At 42.2% G+C, this 16,385-nt stretch overlaps 1 protein-coding gene across 6 annotated transcripts in view; it reads left to right on the top strand.

The window, feature by feature from the left end:
* LOC311608640 (olfactory receptor 4A5-like) overlaps positions 1-16,385 on the top strand; it is an 80,072-nt gene that overhangs the window by 16,008 nt on the left and 47,679 nt on the right. For 2 of the 6 annotated variants that reach the window (XM_084801208.1, XM_084801207.1), the window contains 3 exons: positions 8,740-8,866; positions 9,073-9,133; positions 10,232-11,612. In XM_084801208.1, coding sequence (XP_084657334.1) covers positions 8,833-8,866; positions 9,073-9,133; positions 10,232-11,438 — 1,302 coding nt within the window. In that variant the 5' untranslated portion in view covers positions 8,740-8,832 and the 3' untranslated portion in view covers positions 11,439-11,612. The other 4 variants (XM_084801211.1, XM_084801206.1, XM_084801210.1 and 1 more) reach the window with 4 other exon arrangements.

Below are 16,385 nucleotides of genomic sequence, written 5' to 3'. Positions count from 1 at the left end.
GAGACAGGACCTTTGACCTTGAGGGCCCTCTGTTCTCATCCAGAAGCAAGCCAGACACGGAAGCCAAGCCAGGCTACCACTGATGGTGAACGACACACATCGCATACAGAAATAATTTTAATACCCAAATAAGGGCCAATGAGGTCACTTAAACAAATGACTCTTGCCGATGCCGCTTCTGTCCAGCAGGAAAGACACCAACACCGGGAACTCTTCTTGTAGCAGTTTTTATTCAGGATCCTTGACTATCGGAGTGACCATGGGAAAAGCTCCCACAGAACCTCTTATAGTGTGCCTGTCCTATCAGAAACTGCCTCGTTGCCACTCCTGGTTGGTGCATTCGGATCACACCACCTCACGCCATGCCTTGTCAGAATCATGCCACCTTACGTCATGCACATAAGGGGCTTGCTCACTGCGCATGCGCAAAGGTTTACGCACTGTGCATGCGCAAAGGGTTTTCTCACTGCGCATGCGCAGAAGGTTTTCTCACTGCGCATGCGCAGAAGGGGGCGCATTGCGCCGGTGAAGCAGCAGGGGGCGCTGCTATCTATGGCTCACCACAGACTCTCAGCTGGGCAGTGGTGGCACACGCTATTAATCCCAGCATTCAGGAGGCAGAGGCAGGCAGATCTCTGCAAGTTCAAGGCCAGCCTGGTCTACAAAGTGAGTCTAGGACAGCCAAGGCTATCACAGAGAAATCCTGTCTCGAAAAACCAAAACCAAAACCAAAAAAACAAAAAACAAAAACAAAAACAAATGTCTGTCTGGGTTTCATGCCTAGAACTCACATAGAGGAGGTAGATAATAGACAGTAATTAGTTGTACTCTCACTGCCACATATATACCTTGCATGGGTGTATACACACATAATTCAAATATTTTAAATAGTTGAAATTAACAAAGCAAAGAAAATAACCAAGCCATTGAGAACATACAAAAAGATTTGCAAGTTTAAATTATTAATGTAGAATTTCAAGAAGCATTACTCTTCATCTAAACAATAACAATTGCTTTTTAAATTTTATTTTGTTCTTCAATTCCCTGATTCAAGGAGAGGTAATTTAAAAAGGCATATCTCAGCTGGACTTAGAAGTGCATCCCTGTAACCCCAGCACCTGGGAGACAGTGGCAGGCCAACCTCTCTGATTGAGGCCAGCTTGGTCCACATAGTGAGCTCTAGCACAGTTATGGCTATGTAGAGGAATACTGTCTCAAAAATATCCCAAAACCAAAAAGCATATCTTAAATTATGTAGATTTTCCTTATTGGAGAGTCCATTCACAGAGGGATAGAAATCCAGCGAATCAGTCAGCAACCACCTAGCAGAGACTTGATCACCCTCAGGTGATAGGAGACAGAATGAGTAACGGAGCATCTTCATCTTATTACAACGACGTACTTGGAAGCTGGAACATTAGTAGTAGTGGTACTGCTTCTCTTGTGTATCCACGTTTGGTTCCCAGCTCCCTCATTGGGTGGCTCAGAACTACCTGTATGTCCAGACCAGGACATCTGATGCGTTCTCCTAGGACGCCAGATCTGCAAATTACATCTGTGATTCCCTATTGTACAAAAGGTTTTCTTCGTGTGTGTGTGTAAATTAAAATTGATTTTACCTGGTGCATCCAGATATCAGTGGAGGCCAGAAGAGAGTGCCTGATCTCCCATAATGCCATTGGAGTTACAGACATTTGTGTGCTTTCTCTTGGGTGTTGGAAATCAAAGTTAGGCCCTGTGGATGAACTGCCCATACTCTTAGGACTGAGCTACTCACTCTTCAGCCCCAAGGTGTGAATGGTTGATCTAAGTTTATCTTTACCTCAGCCCTGATGACCCAGAAGAAATAAAGAATTGAAAGCATCAGAAACTAACTTAGACTCAGTGCTTAAACAAGTTTCCAGCCTAAATTTCAACAAAATTAGGGAAGAGTATACACACACACACACACACACACACACACACACACACACACACACACCAGGAGAGAGACTGACAATACAAGTCTTTACAAAGTGGTTGAGCACTTGACAAAAGCTACAAGTCTGAGTTTATCTCCCATGTGGTATATAGGCAGCTATGGGAGCCCACAAGGACACACGTCAGGCATCCCCCTGCTGGGGTGTATGCCTAGTGTAAGGAGAGAAAAGGAACTTGCAGCCATGACGACTGACTTGTCTGACCCTGTCCTAAACCACTGCTGACTGGATTCTTCAACTTTCCATTGGCAGACAGCCACTGTTGGACTAGGTGGGCCACAGCCCATGATACATTCTAATAAACCCACTTTCTACATACACAGAGGGATTCATTCTATCAGGTCTGTTCACCTAGAGAACCTTTGCTAATACAATTTAAAGCAAAGCAAAGCAAAGCAAAACAAAACAAAAAACTTTCCACTCAGGAAGATGTGCTGGCTAACAACAGTACTCCACAGTGTTTAAAAGTGTCTGTTTCCTGCTTTTCTCCTAGGGTAGTGTCACCCCTACCAGGTGAAAAGTAGCTGCAGTTTACCTGAACCCAGCGTGAAGCTACAAAACAAAAATTTTGTTTCCTAAAACCTCTCTCAATTGTTAATATTCTGGGCATGTTTCCACGCGTGGAACAGATCGGTAACTCCACTGCAAGCTGAGTAATGAGTTACACAAGTTATCCACCTTGATTTCAGGAGGAAGAAGGGGAAGAGCATGCTGAGCCCTCCCCGGAGCTGGATGGGAAGACAGCCAGGTAGGCTGCTGGAGGACAGGCACAGTGCTGCTGGAGTGTCAGTCTCTGCCGATTTCGAAAAGGTCTGAAGCTGGACTGGAAAACGGGGCGGAAACCACTATACTGCGTTCACTACAGCACACCTTAACCCTTAGGGAGGTGCTTATGTTACTCAAGACTCACCGGCCAATCAGGGACCCCAGCTGGACCTGCCAATCAGACATGGAGGCGGGTTCTTCCGGGTATCGTGCTGCAGGTTCCCTGTAACTAAGCAGGCTACAGGTTTCCTGTGTTGTGCACTGAGCGCTGCTGCTGGGTGCTGGGAGGGGAGCTCGGGCAAGCTCCGAAGTCGGGACATGGTGAGCGCAGGGTCACTGCCCAAAACGGGAGGAGCGGGAGGCTGAGCAACGGGAGCTGGTGTGGTGGTGGGTCCTCCCTGGGGCTGGGTGGTCAGCGGCGGCCACTTGTGAGGTCCCTTGTGATCCTAGTCACTCCCTGGATCCACCGGTGGCCTCTGAATAACTTCACTATGGGGTCTGCATCTATGCAAAGTACTTGGAGCAGGGCCTAGTGCGTAGAAACATCCTTGGCAGCATCTCAAATTTGGAGAGCCGTAGTTTCTCTAGTGTTGTCGTTAGCGTTTGACATTTAGGTGTAAAAGATCCATTTGGAGTTAATTTTGTGGAAGTTGTAAACGGCATCTCATATGTTGGGTAGCACTCCAATATTAAACCGTGATGTAGAAGAGTAGAACTGAGGATTAAAGGATTTACCAGTGCTTAGGAAAATAGCGACAGGGTTAGGCAGGGTTCTAAGCTGAGGGAGACTGCCTCTAAAACACCCCACAGATAAGTCGCATGCTAACCAGGCCTGTTAGAGATGAGGATGCTAGGGCACACCTGTTTCTTCGTCAGGATTGTCCAGACATTTGGCTCCAACCCATAATAAAGGAGACAGCTCTGATTTACAACCAGCCACTAGGCCTATCCTCATATCAAGGAGCAAGCTTCTAACAAGCTCCTCAAGGGGCATTGCAGCGTCACAGTCAACATTAAGGCCTGGTGTGCCATAAAGGTCCAGTTTTCTTCTTGAGAAAAGAGTAGTTCTGCCATGTAGACAAGATTATTCTAGGGGACAACTCTTTGAAAAGGAAAAACACTGTTGTGTTGAGGGCCGGGCTGAAGAAGCAAGTCTTCCCACTAAGTCCTCTTGTACGGAGAAGCTCTTTCTCAAATCCAGAAACGTGCTTGGCAGAGCCTGCAACAGTCAGGGGCTTGGGCCTCGGGAGCTTTCCTTAAGGCCCCCAGGTGCTGAAAATAAAGTAGAGCTCCTTCTCTAAAGCCAGGAATATGCTTGGGAGAGCTGGGAATGGTCTGGGGCCGGGGCCTTTGTGGAGGGGTTACTTCAGAGCCTCAGAGCCCAACCCTTGCACCACATGGGGTTGTGGGTCCCAAGGCCACTGTGGGTGTGGTCAGTGATGTTCTTGAGGTTCCCCGGGTTCTTCTTGTGCGGCTTTGCTTTATTAGATTCCTCCGGAGTTTGTCCCATTGTATGGTCGTTTCTGTTGACATTATAGACGGCTCCCATCTCTCTCTCTCTCTCTCTCTCTCTCTCTTTCTTTCTTTCTTTTTTTTTTAGGTTTTTCAAGACAGGGTTTCTCTGTGTAACAGCCCTGGCTGTCCTAGACTCACTTTGTAGACCAGGCTAGCCTTGAACTCACAGAGATCTACCTGCCTCTGTCTCCTGAGTGCTGGGATTAAAGGTGTGCACCACCACGCCTGGCTTTTATGTTTTCCCCCTGTAAGTAGTATACAAGATGCTATTCTTTAAAGGCTTACTTGATGTAAGACAGCTTGTGGGAGACCTCCACACCCCAGCTTGCACACATTCTGCCTTCTACTTTTCCTTTCTTTTTCATTCTCCAGAACCTCCCACTTCTGACATGCTGTTTCAGGGTACTGGGGTTCCTTTTTTTTAATATTTTAATTAATTTCAATTAATGTGCATTGATGTGAGGGTGTCTGATCTTGGAGTTACAGACAGTTGTGAACTGCCATGCCGGTGCTGGAAATTGAACCCAGGTCCTTTGAAAGAGCAGCTAGTTCTCTTAGCCACTGAGCCAGTACTCTCTCCAGCCCCAGTACTGGTGTTCTTAAGAAATACTTCTGGGGGCCTGGAGAGATGGCTCGAGGTTAAGAGCACTGTCTGTTCTTCCAACAGTCCTAAGTTCAATTCCCAGCAACCATGTGGTTGCTCACAACCATCTATAATGTGATCTGGTGCCCTCTTCTGGTATGCAGGCACACATGCAGGCAGAATACTGTACAAATAATAAATAAATAAATCTTACAAGAAAAAATGCCAGGCATGTCCCAGCACTCGGGAGGCAGAAGCAGACAGATTGCTGAGCGTTCGAGGCCAGTCTAGGCTACAAAGGAAGTCTAGGACAGCCAAGGCTACACAGAGAAACCCTGTTTTGAAAAACAACAACAACAACAACAAAAAAAAAAAAAAAAGAAAGAAAGAAAGAAAGAAAAGAAAAGAAAAAGAAAGAAAGAAAGAATTCTGGTAATATCTTTCCTGTCTAACTGGCTAGACTTGCCACCCTCCAGTCCATATTTAAAAATTTCAAAATATAACCTGGTGGCCTGATCCTAAAAGAGACTTAAGGGCGACAGCATATGTAGAATGCAAAAATATGTGCTTGGCTGGCTCTTCTTTGAGCATTAGCCAGAGCTAAATTCATGCTATCATTAAAGAGATTTTTCTTAATTAATCTTTTAATTTTGTGTGGACTGATTTCTCCTTGGGAAGACATTTTAATTCTAGGACAGCTGCATCTTCACCCTTTTAGAAAAATATTTCTGCTACAAGCTATGTTGATGCAGATCACCTTGATCCCAGTCTTTTGCCCCTCTGGGCAATGAGCTTGCTTTCCTCTTGATTAAACTTCCTAAAGTCTTTAGTTAAAAGGCAGTACCACAATAGTTTTAGAATTACTCATTTGAGTCACGCAGTGAACTGTCCATTGCAGGAACAGGAACAGGATTTGCATGTGGAGCCTGGCTTCTGCCTTCAGACCAGAAGGTTACTGTGTACACTGCAGGGTGAAACAGGGTAGGCAGGAGCTGGACCACAGACTAAAGTTTAAGGCAGTCAGCTGCAGGGGGCACCGTTATGTAGAGGGCTTGATTCAGGCAGGATGAGTGATTTTGTACTTTCCCAGCATGTATATTAATTCATTAATGTGAATGAAAACAGACCAGATTGGTGGCGTATGATTTGCATAGGTTAGCTTGATCCAGTTAGGGGACTGTCCTAAGAAGATAAGTGCAATCCTCTCTGTAGGAAGCAGAAGCAACCAAACTGAGGGACGTGTGAGGAGTCAGCAGGGAGAGGGTCATCTAAGTCCTTAGAAATTGAAGCTGCTGCTTCCTCCTCCTCCTCCTCCTCTTCTTTCTTTCTTTCTTCTTCTCCTCCTCCTTCCTCCTCCTCCTCCTTCTCCTTCCTCCTCCTCCTCCTCCTTTTTTCCGAGACAGGGTTTCTCTGAAGCTTCTGAGACAAAGCTGCAGGATTTGGTGTTTGCCCTGCTGGGTTCCTGCCTTTGTCTACTCTCCCCTCACTAGGAACATGTTCCTGTTTGTTGGAACGAGAAGGGGTATTCTGTGCCATTGTGTGTTGGAAAGATAGAACTTGTTTATTGATTTTATAAGATGTGTCAGTGAAGAGCATACCCTGAGTGTCAAAAGAGTCTTTGGACGTTTGAACAGTGTATATGCGCTGTTGCAGACTATTAGGATCATTGAAGTTAGACTAAATGAACTTTCTTCATGGGATGACCATGAGCTTTCAGTGGCCAGGTCAGAATGCAGACGATTGAATCAAAGAACTCCTAGGTAAGTTGATGTCTTTGAACATTTGTCTGTCCTTTTTTTAGCTTTCTTTGTGGAGCTTATGGAAGCTTTTGTAGGAGGAGCCTTTCTAGATTCCTTATTGAGGATGGGATGTGAGTGTCTATGGATTCAACCCATTTCCTGTTCTTTGTTGTGGTTGAAACTGATCAGTCAGCTTCCTTCTCATGTGCCTGCACCATTATAGACTCTATCCCTAAATCACATAAGATAAAGTAGAAGCAATTGATATTCAGTGCTTATTTATTTTGCTAGTTGGGTGGGGTTTTTTTTTGTTTTGATTATGAACTTCTTTTTAAAAAAGATTTATTATGCATACAGTGCTCTGCCTGCATGTGTGCCTGGCTGCCAGAAGAGGACACCAGATCTCATATAGATGGTTAGGAGCCACTGAGCCTCTGAGCGATCTCTTCATCCCTAGTCTGGGGTTTTTATATTTTTAATTTTGTTGTTTTTGTTTTTGAAGACAAAATTTCTCTGTGTATCCCTGGCTATCCTGAAAATAGGTATGTAGGTCAGATAGGCCTCAAACTTAGAGATCCACCTGACTCTGGCTCCAGAATGCTAGGATTAGATATGGGCCACCATGCCTGGCCTTTTTGTGTTTATATTATTAGCTGGTGCGCCTGGGATATAGGGTTTTGTATGTGCAAGCATATGCTGTTGTGTAGATCATCATCTACACCTTGAATTGTGAAATGTGGCAGAGAATACGCTCCGTTTCTCAGGATGGCATGTATTCATGATATTAATATGACCTGAGCCTTCTGAGCCATTGGATTGCAGGTGTGTGACATTCTTTCTACCTATTGTGTTTGTTCTGAAAATTTTTTGAATGAGTATGAGTAAAATATGCATGAATATGTATATCATGTGTGCCTCATCGTCACTGCAGTCAGAAGATGGCCTCAGAACTCCTGAACTTGGGATAATGGATAGTTGTGAGCCCCCATATAAATACTGGCAATTGACTTCAATTATTTTCAAGACCAGCAAGAGCTCTTAACTGGGAAGCCATCTCTCCTGCCCTGTGTTGCTTATTTGTGATCAACATTTATATTGCTAATATTTTCATCTGTTCATTTGTAACTGCATTCCCTTTTAGTAAAATCTTACTAATGTTACATTGTAAACTGGAGTCCCTTGGATTTCTGAAGATGCACACAGAACTGGAATGAATGTATAATTCTTTGTAGGAACTTCAATAAATACCTCTGAGTTCTTTACATCTTTTTGTTTGTTTGTTTGATTTTTTTTTCAAGGGAGGCAGGGTCTTAATATGTACGTCTTGCTGTCCTGGAACTCTTTGCACAGAACAGGCTGGCATCCAACTCAGTGAGATACACCTCCCTCTGCCTCCTGAGTGCTGAGATGAGCAAATACACCCAGCTTTGCCCATCATCTTTGTAGTTAGTAACTGTTCATACAGTTTCTCTGGTTTGTGCTCAGTACTATTGATCTGTTTGCTTGTCTCTATGTTTGTTAAAATTGGCATTTCTCTTGCAATGCTACAACCTATTCAAAGGTGCAGAAATCACGGATGCCAAGAGCTGTGCAGGATTGGCAAAAGCAAGCAAATGAGCCTAGAGAGGCAGCCCACTCATGTTTGTATGGCTGGCAAATGTGTGTATCCCTGGTTTAGGAAAAGCCCCAGGGATTTTTGCCTCAGAACTGCTTGTTGTTGCTATATTGCCTGCCTATGCTTGTCTCATGTGTCTGGCACAATCATTGGGAGGATTTCCTTTGACATCTTGTGAAGATGATTTTATAGTTCCTGGTAATGATTCCTGAATTGGTTCAAGTAACTTGTAGCCCTCCTTCCAATTAGCAAAAAACTGCCAGGAGCTCTGTGAACCACATGAATTACACCAGGAAGAAAAACAAGATTGAAACAAATTAACAATCAAGGAAGTACAATCATTCTAGGTTTAGTCCAGGGTTGTGGTCCAGGCATTTACCACTATAAGAAAGGCCATATAGCTTGGTGTTTACATTAGAACCTCTGTGTCAGGGAACAAGTGGAAGAAGCACCAGAATCATATGAATATGTTGTCAACTAAACACACATTTACAGTGATGTCAGTATCATGCTTTCTATTGTACACATGATTGTATATTTTAGGATGCGGTGACCTATGATGATGTGCACGTGAGCTTCACTCAGGAGGAGTGGGGTTTGCTGGATCCTGCCCAGAAGAGTCTCTATGAAGAGGTGATGCTGGAGACCTACAGGAACCTCACTGCTATAGGTAAGACTATGAATTTTCTTTGCTTTTTAAAATAAGAGGACAAATGTTTCTTTTTTTCAATTGATGCTCTACTGTAATTTCAGTTAAGATTGAGGAAGAATGAGGTGAATAAATCAGGCATGGTTCTAAGGTTCAATGAATATAGTAACTTAAATTTTACCTAATTTCCAATAATATATCATACATTTTCTGGTACTATATTTTAGGCTACAATTGGGAAGACCATAATATTGAAGAGCAATGTCAGAGTTCTAGAAGACATGGAAGGTAATTTTCATGTGCAGGCTGAAGAAGAAATTTTAATGTGCCCTGGAAGTTTTAAAGAAAAGCAACAGTGTAAAAAATCTCTGCTTTAAGTGTAGTGATGATTATCACATTCTCGGAAGACCATGTACCTCAATGTCAGGTAACTGCCTCCTCTAAGGCATTCCTCTAAGAAAGAAAACAAGGAAACAACGCCTTAACAGGCATCACCATTTGAATCATAGTCCTGTTAGAGCTGTGCTGTAGAACTTCAAAAAGAATACACATTGAGTAGGTGATAGGTATATGTCCAAAACCTTCTAGTAAGTAAATAGTACATAGTGATGCTGGTGTTGCTCATGTACTTGTAGTAAAGTTACTATGTTTATTGAGAGGGGCAGTTTATGAGAGTCAAGAATATTGTTGTGGAGAAGCCTTAATCCCATACCACATGTCTATGAGGAACAAAACTCAAACTGCGAGAATGCAATGTGGAGCCCTGTCATTTGGTATTCTTCTTTCAATAGGATTATCATATGTCATAATGGATACAAGCCGTGTTACTATAGGGATATTGAAACAAGCAACATAACTCTCTCTCTCCCATAACAATTATTAAAAAAAAAAAACCACCTTGAGTAGACTTTCTGAATGTAATACAAGTTTACAAATAATTTGTAGATCTTTTGTTTTCCAACTTTATTGGTAACATCCACAAACGAACATTGCAGAAAATCCCTTTGAGTACTAGGAATGTGGAATTTCTTCTACTTGCCCTGGTTCACTTTACAAATGTGGTATGACTCATGCTATAGGAAAACCTACAAATGCGATCTGAGTCCTTCTAGTGCTCTTCAAACACGTTAAAACCCTCATATAGAAAAAAGGATGCTATAAATGTGAGCCATGTAATAAATGCTCTTACCATCACAGGTATTGTCAAAGACACAAAACAGTCGATTATGAAGAGGAACACCATGAATCTAAACAAAGTGATAAAACCTCAAGATCTGGTTCCTCTTTATCATTAGACCCAATTGTAAAATTAATTCACACAGGTAAATGGATTCATCAGTGTAATGAATGTGGTAAAGCTTTCACATGTGTCAATTATCTTTGCAGGCATGAAAGAAATACTGGAGAGAAACACTCTGAATATACTCAACCTGGTGAAACCTTTGCATATCAGAGCCACTCACAGAGGTATGAAAGAATTCATTTTGGAGAGACACCCTATGAAGGTATTCAATATGGTGAAAACTTTGCACATCACAGTAGTCTCCAGTATCATAAAAGAACACATGCTAGAAAGAAAGTCTGTGAATGTAGCCATTGTGGTAAAGCCTTTGCATGTCCCAGTTCTCTTCAAAGGCATGAAAGAATTCATACAGGAGAGAAGCCCTATGAATGTAACCAATGTAGTAAAGCCTTTGCACGTAACAGTCATCTCTTAATACATAAACGAACACACACTGGAGAGAAGCCCTATGAATGTAGCCAATGTGGTAAAGCCTTTGCAAGTCACGGTAATCTACAAATGCATAAAAGATCACATACTGGAGAGAAACCCTATGAATGTAATCAATGTGATAAAGCCTTTTCAAGTACCAGTCATCTTCAAAGTCATAAAAGAACACATACTGGAGAGAAACCATATGAATGTAACCAGTGTGGTAAAGCCTTTGCAAGTCACGGTAATCTACGAACACATAAAAGGACACACACTGGAGAGAAGCCCTATGAATGTAGCCAATGTGGTAAAGCCTTTGCAAGTCACAGCCATCTTCAAAGTCATACAAGAACACATACTGGAGAAAAACCCTATAAATGTAACCAATGTGGAAAAGCCTTTGCACATCATAATGAATTTCGAATACATAAAAGAACACATACTGGAGAGAGACCCTATAAATGTAATCAATGTGGTAAAGCCTTTTCACAACAAAGTAGCCTCTGCAAACATAAAAGAACACATACTGGAGAGAAGCCCTATGGATGTAACCAATGTGGTAAAGCCTTTGCAAGTCACGGTAATCTACGAACACATAAAAGGACACACACTGGAGAGAAGCCCTACGAATGCAACCAGTGTGGTAAAGCTTTTTCAAGTCACAGCCATCTTCAGAGGCATGTAAGGACACACACTGGAGAGAAGCCCTTTGGATGTAACCAGTGTGGTAAAGCCTTTGCACGTAGCAGTCATCTCCTAATACATAAACGAACACATACTGGAGAGAAGCCCTATGAATGTAACAAATGTCATAAAGCCTTTGCAAGTCACAGTCATCTTCAAAGGCATAAAAGAACACATACTGGAGAGAAATCCTAAAAATGTAATCAATGTGTTAAAGCCTTTGCATATCACAATCATCTTCAAATATATAAAAGAACACATACTGGAGAGAAACCTTTTGAATGTAACCAGTGTGGTAAAGCCTTTGCATGTAACAGTCATCTAATACATAAAAGAACACATACTGAAGAGAAAAACCTATGAATGTAATCAGTGTGGTAAAACTTTTGCATGCCACAGTCATCTTTAAAGGTGTGAAAGGATTCATACTGGAGAGAAACCCTGTGAGTGTATTTAATATGGTGAAGCCTTTTCACATTTCTATAGTCTTTATCATCATGAAATAATTCATACTGGAGAGAAACCTTATGAATATATTTAATAAAGTAAAGCCTTTGCACATTTCTGTTGAAGGCCAGCTTCAACATCACAGGCAGGGCAGGGCAGAGAGTCAGCAACTGATTGCTCAGCAGACTTTTCTGTGAGTGAATAACACTGGATTCACTGGGACCAGTTCTCCCTTTGGCCTGCGGCTGGGGTCAGTACTATTGTGGACAGCAAAAAGAAAAGAGAAAAAGGAGGGCACATTCATACACATACACACAATCACGCATACCTGGCGGTGAGGCAAGACAAGCTCCAACAACTTTTGTTTTTTTCTCCCATGACTTACATATCCCAGCAAAATCTTTCAAACAGTATAAAAATTACATTTTTTTCTTTTAGTGAGCTATCATGGAAAAACAGTATGTTCCCCAGTACCTTTACGTGAAAAACATTTTACATATTGCAGGTGAAGAAAACCAAATATTCCTAAGAACCCACATCCATTCGTAACTAAGCAACGTGTTATAGATTAACAACATGTAAGCAAGCAAGGTAATTTTTCAGCCAGTTGTTTCTCTTTACTGGTAGGCTACAATTTGCAATTAGAAAGGATCAATTATCTTAAAAAGTGATCTCATAAAAATCTTAAAAGAATTATAAATCTAAAATTATGTATATAAAAACCAGTCATTTCTACTTTAAATCCTCAAGGTGCACATCCACTCATTAACATTTTTTATTAAATAGTACCAGGAAGCTGAGGGCAAAAATGGGTAAAAGGGATTAATCACCGCCTTGATCACCAGCTCAGCTTTAACCACGTCAGCCAGTACCAGTCAGGCGCTATTGTTCTTGTTCCCTGACTTCAAAAAATCCCCAGCTCAACTATTAAGTGTGTGATTTTTCTTAACTCCAATTGTTCCCTAATATTTTCTACATCAGAGTCACTAACAAAACCATCTTAACCTAACTGTATGAACAGTCTACATCTCTAAGTTCTTTCTGAGGGTGGCGGATGAACCAATCTCCTCCAGTCACAGTCCTTCAAAAGGTCAAGCACTGTTGTCGTGCGTGCCAATGATGCAGCCCAGGGTGGGGCAGGAAGCTCCCTTAGAGTTTTCATACAATTCATAAATAAGGAAGGGTATGAAGACAACAAGGATAATAAGCAAAGCAGAAGAGTAACAGGCAGAGTGATGCTCCATAGCAGCATAGACTCCCCAGGACCCACAGTTCCCATGGCTCTGCCTCTCCGATGCATACCCATCATGGTTGTGCTAACCAATGGGCCGTATTTCCTGAGTTCTAAAGCTGTTTTGCTGTCCTCCGCATGGCCCTCACCACATTTCTATAGTCTTCATCATTATGAAAGTATTCATACTGGAGAGAAAAATCTATGAATGTAATCAATGTGGTAAAGCCTTTTTTTTTTTTTCCTGTTTTTGTTTTTGTTTTTTATTTAGTTTTTCGAGACAGGGCTTCTCTGTATTGTCTTGGCTGCACTGGACTCACTTTGTGGACCAGGCTGGCCTCGAACTCACAGCGATCCACCTGCCTCTGCCTCTCAAGTGCTGGGATTACAAGCATGGGCCACCACATGTGGCTCGGTAAAGCCTTTTTCTTATTGGGTCCACTGAGATCCAACACAAACACCAGGTCAATGCAAATACGTGGATTTATTGTAATCAAGCCACTACTTATCAATCAGAGCTATAACCTAAGATATGACACCCACCCCTGCCTCCAGCCCGCAGCAAAAATGTGAAAGTGCTTTTAAGATTGAAAACCACTAACGTTTGTGCCTGAGTCGCAGCTACATTTTCCACCAATCGGTATTTAGGGATAAGGGCTCTCCTTATGTAGTTGGTCAGCCTCAACTGATGCAGAATGTAGGTTTCAGTCTAACCAGTCATAGCTATTTGTTCTTTTGTGATGAGGAACTAACCATCAACAACAGAAGCCCTGGTTAGGAACAGTCATTATATCTTAGGAACAAAAGAGGAATAACAAAAGCTGGCGGCCAGTTATTGGGTAGTCCCCAGCTCCCCTAGGGCCTGGAAATTGAACTTAGTTTTGTCCTATGGACTTAGTTTGTTCTATGCAGTACTTAGGACAAGTTCTTTTCCTTGTTCCCAGCATTTGCATATCACAGTCATCTTCGAATACATAAAAGAAAGAGAAACCTCACAAATGTAATCAGTGTGATAAAGCCTTTCACAGCGTGGTTACCTGCAAATACATAAAAGAACGCATACTAGAGAGAAACCCTATGCAATGTAGTAAAGACTTTGTATGTAGTAGTGGTCTTAGAAATCATGAGAAAAAAAAATCATACTGCAGAGAGACCCATAAATGTCATCAGTGTAGTAGTTTTGCACTTTCTGTTACCTTACACAAGAGTAAAACTTTTAGTGGGTAAAGACTACTGCATATCCTAGTAGCCTTTGAGGACCCAAATGAACTCATACTGAAGGGACTCCATGACTAGAAAGGATGTGGTAAAATCTTTAGCCAAGAAACTTACACAAGATTTTTTATTCTGGAGAAGAAATGTGAGAAGTATAAAAAATCTACTCAGACATTATGATGCCCCTCTCTGTTTTGTTTGGACTTGCAAACTCTTGGACAAAATCCCCATGAATTCAAATAGTAAGGTTAGGACTAGGGGTCAGGGTTGGGGTTTAGGGGTTAGGATTGGGGGTGTCAGTTTAGGAATTAGGGTTATGTTTAATTTATTATCATAGAATTAATAAAATATGTTCAGTAACGACCAGGGTTAGGGTTGGGGATAGGGTTAGAGGGTAGGATTGGGGCTGGGGGATAGGGTTAGGGTTAGAGGGGTTGGGGGGATAGGGCTAGGGGTTAGGGTGATAAGGTTAGAGGGGTTGGGGGGTTAGGGTGATAAGGGTTAGGGTTAGAGGGGTTGGGGGGATAGGGTTAGGGTTAGAGGGGTTGGGGGATAGGGCTAGGGTTAGGGTGATAAGGTTAGAGGGTTAGGGTTAGGGGGATAGGATAGGGGGTTAAGGGATAGGGTTAGAGTTAGAGGGTTAGGGTTAGAGTGTTAGGGTCTCAGGGGTTAGGGTTAGAGAGTTAGAGAGTTAGGTCTAGGGTTGGAGGGGTTTAGGATTAGGGGGTTAATGCTAGGGTTTGGTCTCAGGGTTAGGGATAGGGTCAGGGCTAGGGTTAGAGTGTTAGGGTTTCAGGGGTTATGTCTACAGTTGGAGTGAGTTAGTATTAGGGGTTAATGTTAGGGTTTGGGTTCAGAGTTAGGGATAGAGTTGGGGGTTAGGGTTAGATGAGGTGGGATTAGGGTTAGGGTTAGACAAGTTAGGGGTTAGGTTTAGGCATGATGATCAGGGGGTTAGGGTTAGATGGGTTAGGGTTATTCAGGGTCAGGTTCATGGTCAGGGTTGGATTTATTCAGTGTTAAGGGTTAGGGTTAAGCTACCGGTTACTGTTAGGCTTCGGGAGTAGGGTTAGGGGTTAGGGTTAGAGTTAGGCAAGTGAGTTAGGATAGGGTAGGCTTAGGTTTAGGGATTGAGTTTGGTTAGGGTCAAGACTGGTTACAACTCAGGGTTAGGGTTAAGGATAGGGTTTAGGGTAGACTGGCTAGGGTTGTGTTAGGGTTAGGGTTTAGGTTTGGGCTAGGATTTAAGGTTGGTTTGGTTTAGGGTTTTAGTGCTAAGATTATGGTTAGAGAGTTAGGGTTATGCTTAATTTATCATAGAATTAATAACTATGTCAGTAATGATCAGGGTTAGTGGTTATGGTTAAGGGTTAGGTTTAGGTTACAGTTAGGGGTTAGATATGAGGGTTAGGGTTAGGGTTAGGGTTAGGGTTAGTTGCTGTATACCTGGGCTTTATCCTTGAACCAAACCTAAAATGAATGTATATCCTTGATTATTAATTTGTTTCAATGTTGTTTTCCTTCTTGGTGTAAATCAAGTGCATCACTGAGCTTTTAGCTAATTTTCTTTTCTTTTTTTTTTGTCATTTAAATTGTCTTTTTATTCCATTTCATCTTGCCTAGAAAGGTTTCCTTCTCTCCAAGAATATAAAAACAATATTCTCCCAGGCTTTCAATTAATTCTTGTCAGCTTTTAAGATATTTCACTTCTTTTCCGTGGGACTGTTACATTGTGCACACATTCCTGAAGTAAAGGCTTGCATAATTCCAACTCAAGTACGAAAACGGGACCAGAAGAATAGAATAGTATTATAGAATTAAATTCCTAAAGAAACAGCTAATTTTCAAGAGAGTAGAAGTGACTTGAATCAACTCAGGAATGATCACCAGGAAGCATAAATTCTTATTCATAAGACTCTGTAGGAAATCTGCCCAACAGAAGAAAGTAGCACCTGTGGAGCAATAGGCAGTGAAAGGTTCTGTATTCCATGTCAGGTATATGAGACAAGCACGGAAAGGCAGTATAGCAACAATACTCAGCCTTGAGGCAAAAATCCCTTGGGCTTTGCCTGGACCAGGGATACACCCATTCTTCAGCCGTGCATAAAATGGATGGGCTGCCCCCAGGAAGCTCCCTTTCTTGCTTCTGCCAATCCAGCGTGCAACCGCTCCCAGCATTAAAATGTATAAAAATAAACTTTAAATTAAAAAAATAGCTAGAAAGATTGTTTAACAGTTAAGAACAGTTA

The sequence above is a fragment of the Acomys minous genome, assembly GCF_964271855.1.
Source record: "Acomys minous genome assembly, chromosome: 11".
In the NCBI taxonomy this organism is placed as follows: domain Eukaryota; kingdom Metazoa; phylum Chordata; class Mammalia; order Rodentia; family Muridae; genus Acomys; species Acomys minous.
This window is presented reverse-complemented; position numbering and strand designations above follow the sequence as displayed.